General features: G+C 41.1%; 1 protein-coding gene across 2 annotated transcripts in view; it reads right to left on the minus strand.

Annotated features, from left to right (window-relative positions):
- Positions 1-1,174: 1,174 nt before the first annotated feature.
- LOC115428225 (transcription factor HIVEP2-like) overlaps positions 1,175-20,071 on the minus strand; it is a 68,716-nt gene continuing 49,819 nt past the window's right edge. For both annotated transcript variants that reach the window (XM_030147071.1, XM_030147072.1), the window contains exons 2-7: positions 14,299-18,539; positions 12,827-13,023; positions 10,220-10,374; positions 10,044-10,118; positions 6,175-6,785; positions 1,175-2,477 (exon numbers count right to left, since the gene is read on the minus strand). In XM_030147071.1, coding sequence (XP_030002931.1) covers positions 1,977-2,477; positions 6,175-6,785; positions 10,044-10,118; positions 10,220-10,374; positions 12,827-13,023; positions 14,299-18,126 — 5,367 coding nt within the window. In that variant the 5' untranslated portion in view covers positions 18,127-18,539 and the 3' untranslated portion in view covers positions 1,175-1,976. The remainder of the gene's footprint in view (positions 2,478-6,174; positions 6,786-10,043; positions 10,119-10,219; positions 10,375-12,826; positions 13,024-14,298; positions 18,540-20,071) is intronic.

The raw sequence follows: 20,071 nt of genomic DNA on the forward strand, positions 1-20,071 counted from the left end.
GTTTTAAGAGAAGTAAGTGCAATTTTAACAATATTCCACCTGTTAATAAATGTTTTGTGTATCTGTAGACCTACTGGGATCTGTAAGTTATATATAATGTACATGTGTAAATGATAAACTGAAGCATAATATTGTTAAAATTACACTTATTTTTTCAGTTTGTTCATGTTATTCACAATGTTTGAAAGAATAGTTTGCAAATATAAACATTTTCATAATGTAATTTTAGTTTTTCACTCTAAGACATAGAGAAAAGTTTGGAGTTGACAGTATTTATATATTATTATGTTATTATTTTACTGGCTCGGCCCACTTCAGATCAAAGTTAGCTGAATGTGGCCCCTGAACTGAAATGAGTTTGACACCCCTGTGCTAGAGTATTAACAAACAAAGAAACAAACAAACCGAACCATAAACAACAGCCCCTTGCCTCCCCTTTTGGGGGTCATTCTGGTCTCGTTCATTTCACTTGGACCCTCTGATAAGTGCTCTGCTGGACCATCTTTAAATTATTGCTTCATTAATAAGACTTAATGGTGAATCAGTCGTTCTGTTTCTGTTTACTCAATAAGATGTATTGTTTCCCTGACAAACAGCTTTTTGTGATTAACAAGTTACTCTAACAAGACCCCCCAAGTGTCTTTGTTACACAAAAGCTTGATTACTTTACTGTTTTAATGTGCCAGTAGGCTAATGTTTACCATTAACTCACACATGACCTACGACCATTTTGTCCAAATATGGATGCTTCCCGCTCCAAAAAGCTCATGGTTTTAAAACAGCAGTCCAGACACATGAGGTGACGTATTGTAAAGCCAGATGTGAGCAGATGTACTTGCATGTATCCACTTACTGAAACCACATTTTAATAGTAGGTCTGAAAAGAGCCAAAATCTGATTCAGGCCACCTCTGGCTGCAGTCTGAATGTACGCTTTGCGTTATTTAGTGAAACAATCCTTTAACAGCAAGTCCAATAATCGACATTCCTGATGAATCTACAAGGTTCGGTCGTTTCAGATGTGTTTTCTTACCTTTCAGACAGACGTCCGATTGAAAATACAGCCTCGTGTTTCACTGTGCACGAATACTCAGTCTTTTATTGAAAATCAAATGTCAAGGACGACCTTTTAGGATGTCTTACAAACCACGCACAGAGCACAGTTTTCATATAAATCTGTAAAAATGAGAAATTTAATGGTAAACATGAAAATGACAGAGTGATTGTATCATTTATAAAAGCAACAACACAAAAATACATGTATCTGTTTATGAAAAAACGACAACAGAAAAAAGTACCGTAGCTACCGTGAAACAGGACTCCTCTGGATATCAAAGCATTTGTCAGTGCACACCGAAACGTCTTTTCCTAATGTTAGAAAAGGAGGCGATCGTAACCCTGCTTCTGCAAACACAAACAATGACGACAACAAACGACAACAACGAAAGAAAAAAAAAACATATGACAGAGAAAAAAAAATAAAACTCACAGCCTTTAAGAATGACATTTCAAACCACAATCTTGACATAAATTGCACTTCAAAATACTGGTCAGGTGAATAAATATTTGTAGTACCTTTCTATATCCATTTTGGTAATACAGTACATTAACACAGCAATAGTATATCAGAGCTGTCCAAAGGGTTAATAGGGAAAAAGATGAACTGATTAAAACTTTTGTCTATTTTCATTCCAGCTGCTTTTGCATATAGTACAGAATTGCATAATAGCACATAAATAAATTAACACCAATGACATCAAACAAGAGGGTAAAAAAAGATTTACAAAACATACTGCATATCTAACAAAGTGTCTATATATTATTCATATAATTACATAATAGCGTCATTCAGAAGCGGTGCTGAAGAAGTGCTCTTTGCCTTTTTGTCCTCAGTCTCTAAACCAGAGTGCAGTATTTTCATACGAATACCTCCGGTTTTTGGACTTTTTGCACAATCCCTTTAAACTCTCCCTCCTATCAGAGCTGGGTCTGCGAGGGGGGAGCCTTTTTTTGGCCTTGGCTGCTCTCTGGGTAAACACACCTCTGTGGAACATCTGTGCTCACCTTCGGAGGTGACGGCCTCACCTCGGTCCCAACGCTCAGCGGCTGTCGGGGGCTCGGGGGTTTGTGACCCTTTCTGTGCGGGAGCTCGACCGAACAGCTGCTCCCGGACGTCTTCCTGGTGTCACCGGGGTCCGGCGGGCTGGCTGAGATGCTCACAGAACTCGTTTTATGAATGTCTTGTCGCTGCGGCGGAGAAATCCTTCCTTCTGCTCTCCATGGCGTCCCGGTCCCCGTGGGGGCGTACAGCCGGAGGGGGGACCTGGGCTGAATCATGTGGATCCCCCCGATGGGGATTAGGAGGCTCGGAGACCTGCTCGGCTGCTGCGAGTGCAGAGGGAGATGACTCAGAAGGTTGTGGGCCCCCCGAGGCCGTGGATGTGGGCCGGTGTGGGTCAGACCAACCTCATGTATGGACTGAAACAAAACAAAAGGAAAGGAAGCGTATATGATTTCTCACAAGGAAATGAGGTCATAACAGAAAACATCAAAGACAGAAAACCTGATGTTAGTGCTGTTGGTTTACATTGAACATAACTGTCGGCGTTCCTGATAAACAGTGATGACTCAACTATTACTTGGCCTTGGTGCTGAAACAGTTCATATTATAATCTTGTTTTAACTCATAAAGACTCAAACATCCACCGTTGACCAAAACCATCTACTGATCTGAATTGTTTAATACCTGTTGATCCACTAATCCTATCAATCCATGTAAATAATTGGCGTAAAATGCAGTTTTTCATCTTTTCATGGTCATCAGATATGACCCATTTGGACGTTCAGAAGCACCGTAGTGAACGTGGAAATATTGTCATCTTCTACAACATTGATTCACCAGTAAAACCCATGGAGTTGGATCAGTGACAGTGGATGGAGACACTGGGTTTATGTTCAGTTAATAATATCTTTGCTAGAAGAATTACTTTTTCTTCATTTCTGATATAATAACCATGATCTTGAATCTGAGCTTTTTATGATCAGTAAACTCAGTTTGGGAAAATACCTGATTTTCACTGAAAACATGCAAAATACAGAAGATAGATAGATAGATAGATAGATAGATAGATAGATGGATGGATGGATGGATAGATAGATAGATAGATAGATAGATAGATAGATAGATAGATAGATAGATAGATAGATAGATAGATAGATAGATAGATAGATAGATAGATAGATAGATAGATAGATAGATAGATAGATAGAGAGATAGATAGATAGATAGAGAGATAGATAGAGAGATAGATAGATAGAGAGATAGATACTTTATTAATCCAGGGGGAAATTCAACTATTCAGCAGCTTTGCATACAACACAAGAAGACAAAAACACCGACAGAACAAAACAGGCAGGTTAGTAACCAGATTAACATTAAGGTTAGTATATAATCTAAAAAACTTTCTAGAAAAAACTTCCTGTACAATACTGTAAACAAAACACTTCTAATTTAAAAATATTATAATAGATGACATCAAATCTATGGGGTACCCTGAAGGGCAAACAACAATGACAAATCACACAAGAAAAAGAAAATCACGCACACAAGAAAAAGGTCCTACTGGAAAAGGCAGGTACCTGCTGGGACCAGGATCTGGATGTAGATTGGATTGTCTTTCTGACAGGAAGAGGGACAGTGCTTCTGTCCAATCAGCAACCAGATCCTGATCACGGCAGGTACCTCCCTTTTCCGGTATAGACTAAGAATAAGAAGAATAAGACTAAGTCCAATTAACATTTTTAAATGGGATAAAGGATGAAACAGGTAGGCCATAATGCTCTAAGTGGGGGGTGTCGGCCCGTACAGTTGTCCGTCACTATAACGTGGTTCACCTTTCGCAGCCTCACTGTTTCGCGGATTTTTTTTTTTTTTTTTTTGCAATTTTGCATGCTTTTTGTTTTTTTACAGCATATGAACGTGTATTGTGTTCTGTGTCCTGATTGGCTAAGGGATTGTAGACCATTGTCAATCAATCTCCTCTGTGCTGTGTCTCCTGTACAGTACAGAATGCGTTCTTCTTGCCATAAATGTTCAATTGCTAGCAGTGTGACTCTGAAGAGCTGTATGTTTGCAAGTTTTCTCCCCGACAAAACCCACAACGTTGACAAAACATTCTGCACCGACAAAGGCACCTGCGGTCGCACTCAAAAGGCAGAGGAAGATGCTAACCATCGAACAAAAAGTTGGACTTCTGGACATGCTGAAGGAAGGTAGAAGTCAAAAGCTGTCATATTTATAGGAAAACATTTATATTTTTATTTCTCAAACAAATGTTTGGGCCTGAAAACAGGTTTTAATCTTTGGTTTCATTCTGTAATACTTTACTTATTTTTTAAAATCTACGAGGGTTTGAACTTTGAGAGTGTTTAAACAAGAGAGAAATGTGAGAAACTGTTAATGCCTGTCTGAGAAAAGTGTATAAAGTGTGTGGTGAGGGGTTTTACAGCCTTAAAACATATATAATAATTGTAAAATATAAAGCTGATGACTTCGTGGATTTCGCCTATTGCACGTTATTTTTACAACTTAACCCCCGCGATAAATGAGGGACCTCTGTATCCCAAACTCGCTCCACCAAAGGGTCTAATCCGACCCATGAGATGAATTTGCGAGGTGCAAAAATTACACAGAACACATTAACAATAAAGGGTGTCACTGGGTCTTGACAAACTAATTTGATCATGAAGTTTAATGCTATATTTTCCGTTCCAGATGCCTTTTACTAAATATTTTGTGCTTTTCTAGATCCACTGTGATCTGTAAGTTGTAATGCAAATGTGTAAATGTTAAACTGAGACATAACATTGTTAAAATTGCACATATTTTTTCTTAAGAAAGTTCAGGTTGTTCATATTTGTTCAGGTCATTGACATTTTTTGTGAAAGGATAGTTTGTAAATATAAAATATTTCATAGCGTTCTTTTACTTTTTTTGCACTAAAACAAAAACAACAAATTTGGAGTTGTCATTATTAATAGGTTGTTATTCTATAATTGTACTGGTCTGACCCACTTGAGATTAAATTGGGGTGAATGTAGAACCTGAACCCCTGAGTTTGAGATCCCTGATCTAATGTATCTGGTCTGGTCTAACGTCCATCTCCAGACCAAGACAGTCTGTTTAAACAAAACAAGCCTTAACCTAATGGTCCATTTTTGCAACTTATATCCACTAAATTAACTTCATTTAACCCAGTGTGTTTTACTATTTTAACCTAGCCGTCCGACGTGAGGCCCTTCTCTTTCTTCACAACTCTAGTAATGTTGAAACACGTGTCCCAGTAGCGGGTCTACAGAAGGTTTTAACAAATATTTAGGCACATAAAAAGTCTTTTCTCACAAAATACACTCAGTTGACAGAGAACATGCGAACAGAACTGTCAATGTGTGCTGATGTGAAAAACAACCCTGTGGAGAAGGTGAATTAGTATCTGATCCCATGGGACCTATATTAGTCTGAGAAGGAAGTGGTGAGGTTACACCATAACATTACCGCACATTTGGAATAGACATGTTTTTTTTTATTTTATTAGGGTGAACTGAGATATTCACCGACATTGCTTTCGTCGTCGACATGTGGTTCCAATCGTTGGTATTTAACGATCTGCCTGGTTCTCATTTTATCAGTGGCTGCCCAGGGAAAACATGTTGTGTCTATTTGGGAGCTCTCCTACATTATTTTAAGGCTTCGAGCAGCACGCTTGGTTTGAGTGATATAAAACAAGAAGAGTTGCCTTTCCTTCCTTTTCCAATAAATGTGTGACTTTAAAATAACCTCATATGTACCACCCTATCTATATTTGTTCTAGGTGTTGACTTACTGGGATTTAACTGAACCACACAAGATTAACTTTGTGAGCCAAAAGCTGATTTATTTAGAGCTGTAGGCTAAGCTAACAGAGATGGATCAAGTCACAGGTGAGTGAAGACTGCGGTTTGAACAAAAGCCACGGTTTAACCACCGTTAATTATACACACTGCAAAAACACAGATTCACACCAAAATACGTGCAAATAACAATACCTGGGATGCATTTGGGTAGAGATGTAATAAAATAAGAGCCGTATACATGTGTTCTGTCAGTGTTTTTGAGGTAAAAGCTGAGGTTACTTACGAGTCTTGCTGTTGAAGGTTGGTCCTTTGGGTGAGGACAGTCTTGACACTGAACAGAAGTGTTTGCATGGGAGCGTGGTGGCCCACAGGACCCCACTCCAGGGGACTGTACTATTATAGGAGAAAGGCACCTTACAGGAGAAACTGGTCTCACTGGGGAGGTGGAGACATGACAACTGGAAGGGGAGAGGGAGGAGAGGGGAGCAGGAGACTGGCCGAGCATGGGCGACTGGCTACGAGGTGGAGACGGTTCCCTTTGTGGAACACTTGGAGAGTTGGGAGAGTTCCCGGAGGGTGTCGACACCGAGAGTTCGAGGCGTCGTCGGGCAAACAGGGCCCTCCTGGCGCTGGCCGAGCTCTTCTGGATGGTATCCTTGGAGGGAAGGGCCGTGGGTAGACTACGTTCCGGCTCCACGAGCGGGCCTCCTGGACCACAAAGTTCACTGTCAGAAGAGGAGACCTGAGAGCTTTGGGCCGCCGTCGGTCCCTTTTCTTCATCAGATCTGACGACTCCATGCTTTCTGTCATCACCCTCATCATGCCCACTTTTCCCCAGATGACCGTATTGACAATCTTTTAGTCTATCCGGGCCAGAACAGTTTTCACTCACTCCTAGGACACAAACATTTTGTACATTAGACATTTTTTCTTGCGCTACAACATTTTTAAAGATTAATGTCTAAAGCAGGGGGTGTCAAATTCATTTTAGTTCAGGGGCCACATTCAGCTAAATTTGATCTGAAATGGGCCGGACCAGTAAAATAATAACATAATAATCCAGGGGTGTCAAACTCATTTTTAGTTCAGGGGCCACATTCGGCCCAATTTGATCTCAAGTGGACCGGACCTGTAAAATAATAACAGTGAAAAAAGGAAAATTCTATTATGATCAGGTTTACATCGATAAAGTTACCTTAAAAATCTGAATAACACGAAGAATTTGAATTGTCTAAAGAAAAACAAGTGCAGTTTTAACAATATTCTGCCTCGGTTTATCAGTTTATCATTTACACATGTGCATTACGATCGCACGAAAAATTTAGTAACAGGCAGAATATTGGTAAAATTGCATCTGCTTTTCTTAAGACATTTCCGTTTGTTCATATTTGTTCAGGTTATTCACAATTTTTGTAAAAGTATAGTTTGGTAATTTACACATTTTCATGTAATTTTACTTTTTTACACCAAAAAAACAAAGAGAACATTTAGGGTTGTCATTATTTATAGGTTACAATGATAATATTTTACTGGTCTGACCCACTTGAAATCTAATTGGACTGTATTTGTCTGCATGAGGAACCTGAATTAAAATGATTTTGACACCATTGATTGTTAATATCTTCAGTGTAATTTTTGCATTTCACAATTTCATCCTGCGGGCCGGATTGGATCCTTTGGCGGGCCAGATTTGGCCCCCAGGCCACATGTTTGACACCTGTGTGATAATCTATAAATAATGTCAACTCCAAACTTTTCTCTGTTTTAGAGTGAAAAAAGTAAATTTACATTCCGAAAAGGTTTACATCTACAAACTATCCTCTCAAAAGATGTGAATAACATGAACAAACTGAAAAAAATAAGTGTAATTTTAACAATATTCTGCCTCAGTTTATCATTTACACAAGTACATTATAATTTACAGATCACAGTGAGTCTACAAATACATAGAACATTTAATAACAGGCAGAATATTGTTAAAATTGTACTTACTTCTCTTAAGACATTTCAGGTTGTTAATATTTTTTCAGGTTATTCACATTTTTTGTGAAATTAATCTTTGTTTTAGTGTAAATACATGAAAATATTTACATTTACAAAGAGAAAAATTTGGAGTTGTCATTATTTCTATGTTCTTATGATAGTATTTTACTGAATCCTGCCCACTTGAGATTGTATTGGTTGGAATGTGGAACCTGAACTAAAAGGATCATTAATATCTCCAGTGTAATTTTTGCATTTCACAAATTCATCCCAAGGGCCAGACTGGACCCTTTGGAGGGCCGGATTTGGCCCCTGGGCTGCATGTTTGACACCTGTGGTCTAAAGCCACATTCCCATCACAGAACCAGGGCCTATAATAGGTTCATGGGATTGCCAAAAGGCCCCTGGGGTAGTACTTCCTCAACTTTCTGTACCAGAATTCTAGTGTCAGGAACTTAAATGCCCCCTTAGACCACTAAATTTCCACTGTGGTCTAGTGACCTGCGGATATTAGTTTTTAATAATAGTTATTTTTGTGCGCAACTGCTAAATAGACTCCTTTGTGACTAAAATTTATAGCTCAACACTATCAGCCTCCTCTACCAAGATTCCTAAACATCTGATGAGGGACAATTTTGGGTTTATATCAAAGTCCTGGGTACTAAACTTAGATATCAACCCCTTCAGTGTTTGTAGTCCTTGGGGAAAGTTCATGTGCTGGAAACACGCCTTCAGTTGTTCATGATCTTTGGGGGTGGGGCTCACAGTGTAGAACATCTCCTCTTGGTCACTGCTTGCAGCATTTTATTTCAGCTGCCATTTTTTAAAAAAGCTGTAGCTGCTTCTCATCATGCTTTGACACATTACCGTGAAGTTACAGAACAAAATGTGTCAGATGGACTGAGTTTGAAGTCCAGGCCTGAACATTTGTTGTATGCAAATCACACATAAAAAATGAGATGTAAAAATGGTTATTGCTTTTTTACACATTGGCAAATGAATGTGCCTTATCTTGGTGAGCCTTTAGATCACAGTGGAAAAATAGACAACAAACAGCCTAGAGGAGCATTTTAGTTTCTGGGCCTTGTAGTTTCTGTGTCTAGTTTAGATACTTCAGATATTCACCCACTATTCATAAAACAAAGATCCCTTCCTGACTTGGTTGGCTTTTTTCTTTAGTTTTCACCAATTACGACAAAAAATACTACCAAGGTAAATTTCAGCCCCTAAATATACAGTAATTTTGCTCAAAACATTAAGCAACAGTGGGTATTTTTCATCGTATTTTTGGATTCAATGCGTGCTACTATCCAGGCAATAAAATTACACTGTGTAATGAATTATTAAAAGAGTTTACCATGATAATTATTCTCCAGGGTGTGATGTAACCAAGCCTAACCCATGCTGTCCATGTCAAATCTCTACATCTCATACATCTTTTACGCCCAGGACTTTGATATGCTTCTAATCAATATTTACATTCCTTCTCAAACAAATGCGAAACCCTGAAGCCTCAGACAAAAGCACAAAGTATATACACTGAGATAATCAGTGTTTTATTTAAGTCTATTAAACACTTCAGACGCTTGGAGCAAGAGTTAAAGAAGTGGGTCACTCCACACCAGTCACTTTTAGCCTTTATGAAATCCATTGCATGAAGAATATTACACCAAATAGCATTAAACTGACACTGGTTCTTTGACACCGAGTCAGCTGAAGAGGAAAAGCGAGGTAGCTACTGGTGTAGAAATCTTGTTGTGATAGTGTTTTCTTTGCATATTAAGGGTGATGTCAGTTCAACTATAACTAAACAACTCTCAGTCCATGCAGGATAAGTATCCCACATTTTATTTATTTTGCCAAATTTTGTCCATTTCATCAATACTCAAAAACAGCTCCACCATGTAACTTGCTACTACAGTCTTGACTCATATTAAACAATACAACAAAACTTCTCTCATCCAGCTACAAAACTCCTTAAAAAAGCCAAAACAAGATGAATAAATGTAGTTGTTGCTTTGGAAATGAAACTCCTTGTCTAACTGTATTGGTGTAAACCTGCAAATAGTCTTTACTGTGGCCTGCACTGGGCTTAAACCTCTTGAAAAGCTACTCAATGGACTTCCCATTAAAATGATTTAAATAACATGAAAATAAACCACATGGTACCTTTATGCATGTCATCTGGGTAACAGCAGGTCTTTTCTATAACTGTCTTAGATGTCATGTGTTCAGTGGTGCTTTCTGGAAAAACAAAGGACAACACAAGATGATTTCACTGTGGATTAACATTAATTGGTTAAACAACAGTCTCTTAAAAATAGTTTTTCATTGTCTGTCCTTACCATTGGCTTTGAAAGCAATGTTACAGTGTCTGCATTTATATGGAGGAGGTTCTGCGGAGTAGTGGGTGTCTTTTTGCAGCATGCTGGTATTCTTATCCTCACACTGGCACTTCCCTCCTCGTCCACTGTGCACCACGCCATACTTCTCATTTGATCTGGAAGTGTGAAGAGAGCAGGAAGTTTCATTTTCATCCTCTGACTTGTCTGTTGAGGCTGCTCCTCTCAGGATGATTGTTGCAATCAATGAGTGTAACTGGAGCTGACAGACAGGCCGTGGGCCCTTCAGCACCTGTAAGCAGCTTTTTACTGCTTTTATTTATCCACTGTTAGTACCCTTTCTGTTTTGCATTTACTACACAGTGAGCTCACACTGTAGCAGCTGGACCTGGGGTCCCCACCCCTCCATTTATACTGAAGGGTCCCTCAGCGAGGCACCCACTTCATCTTCAACAGAGCAGCTTTCATAAGCCAAAACCAGACCCCCACCCTCCCACTGCCTCATAACCCCATCACAGCTCACACCACCGCTGAGTCCAAACAAGGGGGAGCCTACGATGTGGCCCAAGGTCCGGGGTTTGCTGTGGCCGGCCAATAAAAACAGTGCAGAGAGGGAGGGAAACCCTGGCCCAGACCAGCTGCTGCTCCAAATAAGCATGAAAAAACACAGAAAATGAAAACACATTCCTATGACAAACAATCGTTCTGATTATAATCTGCTGTTTTTCTTCTATTTTCATTACAGGCTTCACGGCTGGATAAACTCAGCAAGTATCATAAATGGTGGCTTTTACAGTCTTGGGAAACTTTCAAGTTAATGAAAGAGAAACATACACCTATACCATAAAGCACCTATATTCATGTGCTTTTCATGTAAGACCAATTACACCTACGATTTGATTTCAAGTGCCCTTCCCTTCCCTGTATGCCAATCCAAACACAACAGCCATGTTCGACTACCTTACTACCTCTGTCTTGTCTTTTGTGGTCTCAGACAGACTGAACAGACGGAGAAGGAGAAAGTAAGCAGGCGTTGGGATGACTCACTGCTTTAGGAAGGCTGTGATAAGTGTCAAAATGAGTCACAACAGGGATTTGTTCACAGACACACTCCCAAACCAAAAAGAGACACACAGATGGCACCTCTCTGCACTCCTCTACATCGTGTTTATTTCTGAGGGGTGTCAAAAGTGCTGAGCAGATCTGCTCTAACCTTGCTGCAAATTAATCTCAGTGGACCCAGTTTCTTCAATAAGGAACAAAAATTACAGGACTGTAATCACTGTTGCCCCTTTTCCATTGTGGCAGTTTCAGGGCCGGAGCTGATGCCTAATCTCACACCACATCTTTGTGTTTCAACAGCCAAAAATGTCAACTCTTGGCCAACGAAAGTGGTTCCAAAGGGGTATTTTAATGGTCTCTAACCAAGCACCACTTACATCAGGGGTTGGTGACATAATTATGAGGACAGGTGAGACCAAATAAACTGGAAAAAGAGCTAATGTTGCATATAATCCCAAAGATGGACAAATCCAGGGCTTCAGTATGGACATGAAAGGAGATAACACTTGCTTCTATGATACAATAAGGTCACATAAAGATCCGAGCAGAGATAAGGCTGTTCTTGTTGAAGCACTGTGAGGGCTGATCACCTGGTCATCTTCATAGTATGCATGCTGGCTGTTGTGCTAGCTGCTAGCTAGTTTCTATCAGGGGCAACCATGGGAGTAGACCTACACATTTCTAAAAAACTTCAGAGCCAGTTATAAAGTGTGTTCATTCTTGACTGACCTCAGATTCAACACTAGCTCAGAATTAGCACCAGGGTTGTGTTGGGTTCGGGATACATTTGTTTGAATTGATGTATTAAAATTTGTGTTTTGGCCACATGCTAACCAAAGGAAGTAGAAAATGTGTCCTCTGAAATGTTGTCTTTGGTCTGACAGGTGTTTTGTTATATAACCCTAACATAATCATTCATACAACTTTTGCTTAGGGTTAAGGTCCAAGAGGGGTGGGTGTAAAACACTAATCACACCATACACTGTTTAGAATATTACTAATTACAATAGTAAATCAATTTCAGTTTGAGTTATCTGGTACCACAGCATCCAGCAGAATTAATGTTGCTATGGTTACCTGTGGTCTAAAATACCCCATGCATTGCGGTTGGATCTTTGTCTGAAATCTCCTGTTACGCTGTCTGTTTTTTGCTCTGTACCAGTTTTTCATGCAAATGCTTGATGGCCCACATTATAAATCATGGACTTTCTTTAGCTCATTAGCAGTGTCATTGCAGGAGAAAGAAACATGCTGCCGCTACATGTGAATGGCTGTGATGGTTGGTGTAAATGAAACTCTGCAGGAGCAGAGGAAGCAAGGTAGTTTCCTGGCTGAAGGCCCCTCAACAGACGGTTTCTGTTGGTGCAGACAGCCAACCCTTGGCCTCTCCAACACGGTGGACAGACAGCAGTGTCCACAACATACCACAGCATGTGATTCGAGCCTGTTACGCTTATTCAAAGCTGTACATACAGAAAATAGGTCACTGAAAACACATTAGTGAGTTTCTTATTTCAAAATGTTCAGCTTTCATTAGGTCGTACTCACCCCTGCTCAGACATCCAAATCTCAAGAGGTTGTTTTCCTCTAAAACATGGGCGCACTTCCACCCACTCCTCCTCCTCCTCCTCTGTCTTCTTCCCTTCCTCCTCCTCCTCTGCTTTGTTTGATCTGTTGTTGTCAGCTGGCTGCTGTCCCTTCCTTGCCCCATCGTGGTCTCGGCAGTAGGACTGGCTGCTGTAGACCTACACTCGAAAGAGACATGGGCAAATTCACCAACTCTGCTCCAGCATGCCCAGGGAGACAAAAATTGGGAATTCTCATTGAACGTTTTGTTTTATGGCATTCTGATAAAGCACATGCATTCCTTTCATCAGGTCAGATTTGCACCAACTTTTACAGAGGAAAGGATTACTGAATTTTACTTTTTATAGCTAACAATACTTTGCCCAAAACTAATTTCAAATTATGTATTTTGACAAAAACGCAATTGCATTTCAGTGTAGTAAAAATATTTTTGAATTATTTTTCAGTTCAGTGGAGTTTGGAAATACACAGTTATTTAACACAATATGGTTTAATTCACATTGTTTGTTTCCACTCCGTAGTTTTATATTTAACTACGCTGGCATTTTTCCACTCAGCACTTTCACATTCAACTTTACTACTAACTGTTTACCACAACTGAAGTTATCTAGTAACATAACATTTACAAAAGCTATGTGTGTGGGCACACATTGGCTGGATAATCTAAACAGCTCCATGACTTCAAATTGTGAATATAAATGCTGTCTTAAATTTCCCACTTTACCAATATTCTTTATAAATGGGCCAGAGCATACAGACTTTACAATCAGCACTGAAAAATGGTAGTAGTTTACAACTCTGATGTTGCATGGCTAGAGACTGTATTTTAGTCCATTAATAGTGTCAAAGTGTTAAGTTACTCCACTTGAACCAACAGAAGTTTGTATGGCATGATGTGGGGCCACTGAAGATACAGGGTCAATTAAGTTAAGACATTAAATGAGTTCAGATTGTCTCAGTACAATGATTAAGCTTGCATGACATACCAAAGATTACACAGATGATTTACCAACGCAACACAACAAAACACAATATTGAGATATTTTACGTTATTATGCATAGTGTAAGCGTAAAAATACTTTCAGGCCATCCTGAAACTGGTAGGATGCAGTGTATGATGCCATTAGTGTTGCATTTTGGAACAAGCAGATTTACTTAGGCCCTGAAATTTAGTAACCTAACAAGTTATGTACTCTGTAAGCACTTAACAATTCGATTTCTGCCTAAAAAGTATCAGAGTTCTCTATTCAGCCTTGATCAAATATGATAACATAGCATTTCTAGTGGGCATCTCAAGGGGATATCGACACACTTTATGGCTTTTCATTTCCTCTCAGTCTTTGGTGAGCCTCTTCATAATGAATCGCCTAAAGTGTTAGTTTTTACATACAGCTCTATACATTTTTCAGGCAAACGTTCAGTGCTGTAATTACCTCAGTGGAGCTTGGTCTTTTGATGTTCTCTTCCTCCTTTGACTCATTCGCCTTGACAGACATGGGAGACGTGGTGTAGATGGATGGACTGAGCCTCTGCTTACAGTGCAGCAGAGAGAGGGCCGTCTTGCTAGAGAGGCCGGGTGGGTTGGGGTCATAGCCACTAGTAGACCATGACGAATACACTGAGGGCTTCTGTTCATCTAAGGCAGAAGGGTTTGGTTTAATGTAGTTCAAATAGCACCAGCTGTTACAGGTGCTCGACAGCAGACTGGGGAATGAAGGTCCCACATGTGTGACTGAAGAACATACACTGGGTAGACATAACTCCGTCTCCTGTTTGAGTTCCTGTCTGCATGAGTCTACAGATGCCTTTTCAACACACCCCACCTCCCTCTCCTCTTCTTCTTTCACCCGTTTCTGCTGCTGTTGGGACTCAGGTGACAGTTCTATACTGTTTGAAGGAGAAAGCATGCGTTTGTTGCCGCCTGATCCTGATAATCTCAGATCTTCTTCTGACCATGTCTGAAGGTCTGGACTTACACTTCTATAGTTTCCGTATTCAGCTGTTGGGATATTTTGTGGAACAGCATCAAATGCCTCCTGTGGTCTGGGAGAGGTGGACTGAGATAGGGTGGTGTAAATGGCACAAGCTGGAGGTAAGGTGTCTGCCTGGAGTCGTACAGCTACTGCTGGGGACATGACTGGTCTCAGTAACCCCACACTGGAAGAAATATGAGGGACAGTGTGTTGGATGTGGGACTGACTCACTCTCACTTCGGAATGATTATCATATCGTGAAGGAATCTCTAGCTTCAGTCCTGTAGACATGGGGAGATAATGAGCTCTGGCTGCCCCTGATAATCCCTGTGTGGAGTAGGGTTGGGGTTCTTGGGGTGGGGGCTCCAAGGCCTCTTCTTTTAAAGGATCATCAGTAGGAACATGAGTAAGCGGGAGTTCTGTGCTTCCTATTAACTGAATATTTTGAAGTTTCCACTGAGAGAACACCTCTTTGCCTTTCGATGTCACTGGATTTCGCAAAACTGTTTCACCACATAAAGGAGAACTAGGGGGCTTACCACAGTACACAGAGCTAGAGCTTGTTTGGGGGCTGGAGCTCATTTGCTCAGGACTATGGTTTGATGAAGGAGGCTGCTCCTCTTCTTCTTCATCTGGATCTCTGACAGCACTATGTCTCAATAAAAGACATTTTCTTCTCTCTCTCCAGCCGACTGCAGTGCGCTCAGGGGACAAGCAGCTATAGTCAAAAGACTTACTGCGCGTCTCTGCCATTAGGACATTTGGTTGTGGGTCATGAGGTGCTTGTTCAGAAGCGGAACGCCTCATCTCTCTGTGCTGATGTACCCCTGGAACAGTTAACATCTGAGGAGCTCTTGACCTCCTCAGTGGTGTCGATGTTGCTGTCTCTATGTCTGGTCTATTGGACTCTTCAAAAGATGTGGAACGACTAGATGCATAGGAGGCACTGCTGTCCTGACTTGGGCTACGTGGCAAGGATATAGAGTCAAAGCTGGATTCTCCTGAGGACTGGGCAGCCTCAGCCAGACGTAGCCGCTTCTTCTTAGGAGGAAGCTTTTCAATAGGGAGCTGGGCAAGTGAAGAGCTTCTCTGTGGCCACTGAAATTCATCAGATTTCTGATTTTCTGACTGTTTCACTGTGGAATTTGGCTCCGTCATGATTTCAGTGCTCATGTTTGAATCCTCTGTTACAAGTATTTCTGGGACCTGCACACTGTGTTGACGAACCAACTTTCGGGTAGTGAGTTTGGTTGCCTGTTGTGGTTGTTTTTGAGGCACATGTTGATATTCTTCATGAGGTGGGGAGTGTTTTGTTGCCTCATTGCACTGATTCTCACACAGAGAATCTTGCTTTTCAAATGAACTTGTATGTTGAATCACTGAACAGGTTTGCATTGGTCTTCTAGGACACTCATAACCCATATTGCTTTCAACCTTGGACTGCCCTGACAAGAGGCAAGGAGAGGGTAATGAAGGAGAAGCAGGGTCATCAAAATCAAAACTCTCCTCTTTCCTTCTCTTGCGCATTGCTAAAGCTCCTGATCTGGCTGCATGGTTAATTAGTTGTGAGCACTCCATCTGACTAATTACTACTTCATTTCTGGGACGATGTACTAAGCACAGGCTTTGCTTGTGTTTCTTATAACCTTCCCAGTCTTGGCAACCAGTGCCACAGGCCTCACACTCATATGGCTGTGGTTGACTTTGCTTGTGGTCAGGCACGGTGGTTATGCTGTCAGTGAAAAATGAATGAGCACTCTCATGTTCCTCTTTTGTAAGCTCTGCACCAAGTGGGATTTCAATAGCTGGCTGTCGTCTGAGCATTCCGTAACGACGGGATGCCTGCATTTCAGAGGGCTGTCGTTCATCAAAGGACTGACTTTGGCGGAATTTACCAGAGTTACTACTGGAGACATCATATGAGCTGGGTGCACAGGGCATTGAGTGACTTCTCAGCAGAGGGGCAGAAGATGTTTGGCTAGAGGACTGTTCCACATTTAGGGACTGATGATGAAATTTTTCACATGGAACTCCCATAGTGATGGAGCCACTGTTTTTATAGCCAAGATCTCCTGGTTTGGGGCTATGAACATGTTCTTTCACAGATGAACCCTTCTGAGACTCTGAACTGCTCTTTCTAGACAAGGAAAATCTTCTTGGCTTTACACTGTCAATTTTACTGGTGTCCACCACTGCCTCATTGATTGTGATCAGTTTGGTGATGTGGTCAATGACCTGCTTCTTGGGCACTGTAAATGGGATGCTTTTATCCTCTTGACCAGAGGACTGCTGGTTATAATGACGTGACATCCTTTGCAGGTGTCCGAGGCGGCCATATTTTCCAAGGATGATCTCTGCATAGCTTTTGGCACTTGTGTTTGGGCTGTCCTGTGATTGTTCAGTACTTTCAGAGCAAGAGAAATATCCAGATTCTGTACTTCCTTTACTCCCTAATATTAGTGAGGATGCCTTTTCATCAGCTGAGTCCCGAAGACCATGTTTTCCTCTACTTAGCCGCATAGCCAGTCTCTTTTTTACTGCATAGGAGTCATCATTCCCTCCTGTGCAGTCTTTGGCCTTCTCAGGTTCATGACTCTTGATAGAGGTAACACCTCCCTGTCTTTCTGTGTTAGACGAAACTGATGATAGCTGTCTGGTTTCATCTTCTGACTCTGTGATTTGCTCCTCTAAAGGTCTTGTCTCCCCAAGTGCCAGACCTGCCTTCACCCTGTGGGTATGTGACTTGCGGTGTTTGTACAGGTTACTCTTGGTCTTAAAGGAGAAACCACATGGGGCGCAAGGATAGGGTCTTTCTCCTGTGTGGGACCGAATATGTTTCTGCAGTACACTGGGCTTTGCACATGCGCGGCCACAGTATGTGCAGACATATTTACCTGGTCTCTGAGGTTTACGCTCACGTTTCTGTTTTGGGGTACCTTCCTGGGTGTCTGGTTTAGGCTGGTTGGGACCAGATGCAGTAGAAGGTGGAGTTCCTGGAGACAAACTAGAAACTGTGGTTGCTTTTGTTGCTTCATGTTTCTGGTCCAGCAGTGTATCTGAGTCAATGCTCTGCCGCTGGGGCCTGAGACGCTTTCGTTCTGGATGCTGTCTTCTGGACTGTCTGGGTTGCTGTTGGGTGTCATGAGGCTTTGGGGAGCCAGTTTGCTGTAGCTGGTGTTGCTGGGAGGGAGACTTAGGCTGCAAGCCTCTCTGAGGAGACTCTGGTTGACAATGTTCTTGACCTCCGGACTGCTCCCCGGTCGTCAGGCGACTATGCAAGGCCTCCATAAAATGTACGGACAGCCTCAGGTGGACACGTGGGAAGCGTCTGCCTGTGCCAGGCTACAGAGTTTGTGTTTCAGCCAAATCATTAACTGAATGATGGGTTTTGATATAGGTGAACTTATTTAAATTATGTCCAGTTTAGCTGACTGTCATAATTTTCACGTGTTTGACTAAAAAGGGGCTGCTTGAAAATACAAAGATGCCATCAGGCGTAGAGCGGAGGTATAAAAAACGTCAGCTCTATTATGTCACAGGCTGCTGAAGAAGTCCTCTGCCATGCTGACCTAAAGTATCCCATCATGAAACAGATGTTAGATCCACAGATGCTGTCTATGCTGCTCCAGTCTTGCTGCCACACTCAGATGTTCAGTTGATTCAGTTGAATTTATTGTTCTTCTTTTTTCTTCATATGAGATCTGTGGAGACAAACATACTCATTACACCAAGCAGGGCATACAATTCAACGCTGAAACACAAGTAACCCTCTGACCCTCACTTTCCAAATATGGGTTATTTATATTTCATGTGTTACATAATCACAGTACAGTATGTGTCATAACAATATCAGCGTTAACAGTTCCTGGGCTGCTGAACACTTCCATAAATCGCAGCAGTTTATGTAATATTTTGTATAAAAATATATGGGCTAGCAGCAAGTAAGACTGATTCTGCCAACAATAAAAAACAGGCAATATATCCAATAACAATGTCAGTATCTTCAGTGACTTCTATTAAACACTGGATCCTAATGTGCACAGGATAGCACCACCCCCTCACATAAGACAGGTTAAATCATGTTGTTGCTAGACAAAAAAAATTATGCATGATGAAGAGTTTTCAAATGGAAATACTAGAGCATCAGTTGAGGAGGTGTTAAAACATTCAGAGGGAAAAATCAAATCTCTTTGGTGATGTAAATTCTCACTTGTCCCATGTTGTCATTACAGCATCTTCTTCTTTATGAAATTATTTCATCTTCTTTACATAATTAATTACAGCAAATGAACCAGGCAGAGTGTCACAGCATGCTCTAATTAGTGCTGCATATCCAACATGCTTTGTCTGATAACAGACCTTAATTCTTTCAACATGATGCTCATCAGACAGAATTCAAGATGAGATTTCACACAACATTCTCTCTTCGATTAGATATAACAGACATTTTTAAAAGGCCGCCCCAAATCGAGGCAAGGCATCTCTGTTAGCTTTCGGTGCATACACAAGGTGAGTCAGTGGAGATACTGAAGAAAACTCCCAATAATTTTTGTGCCAGCATACTGAAACAGTAAACATGGCTTCCCACGCACTGACCAGCTGGTTTCTACACCCACATTCTGGTGGAAGACGGCAGATCTGCTGGATAATATCCAAATTACTGATAACATGTTGATAGCCATCTTTGATATAACTTGTGGAAACAGTATACATGCCAGTATTGGATGAACATTAACTAACAATACATTTCTTTATCACAAAAAACATGCCGGGTATGTAGGTAGATTTCAGTTTGCTGTGGAGTATTTAGATATGTCAGGCATAACACTGCCTTCTGCGGTGACAGTAGTAAATGTAAAATGTAGGTCAGACAGGTAGATGATGTGAACTAAGAGCTTTGGGAGGACAGTTACCTTTACTAATGTCTTAGATCACGATGGTGACAGTTGAATAAATTTGGAGGCCTCTATAAAATCATGCATGTACTCATTTGCACTTCTTCCAGAGTTAACTCGGGACTGTTCATTTGCACCTCTCACTGGAAATGAACCTACCAGGCAGTTTCCCCCCCCCCCCTTCACTCCTTCTTTCCACACATTCTGGTTTTCCTGTCATTGGCTCCAAGCCTCTGTGATTCTCTCTGGGTGAAGCCTTGCAGGGCTGTGCGAGAAAAAAACACTTCAAGGTGTAATATTCTCAATGTTAGAGAAGTCAGGCAGCTGTTTGCCATTGC

The sequence above is a fragment of the Sphaeramia orbicularis genome, chromosome 11 (assembly GCF_902148855.1).
Source record: "Sphaeramia orbicularis chromosome 11, fSphaOr1.1, whole genome shotgun sequence".
Taxonomy (NCBI): Eukaryota; Metazoa; Chordata; class Actinopteri; order Kurtiformes; family Apogonidae; genus Sphaeramia; species Sphaeramia orbicularis.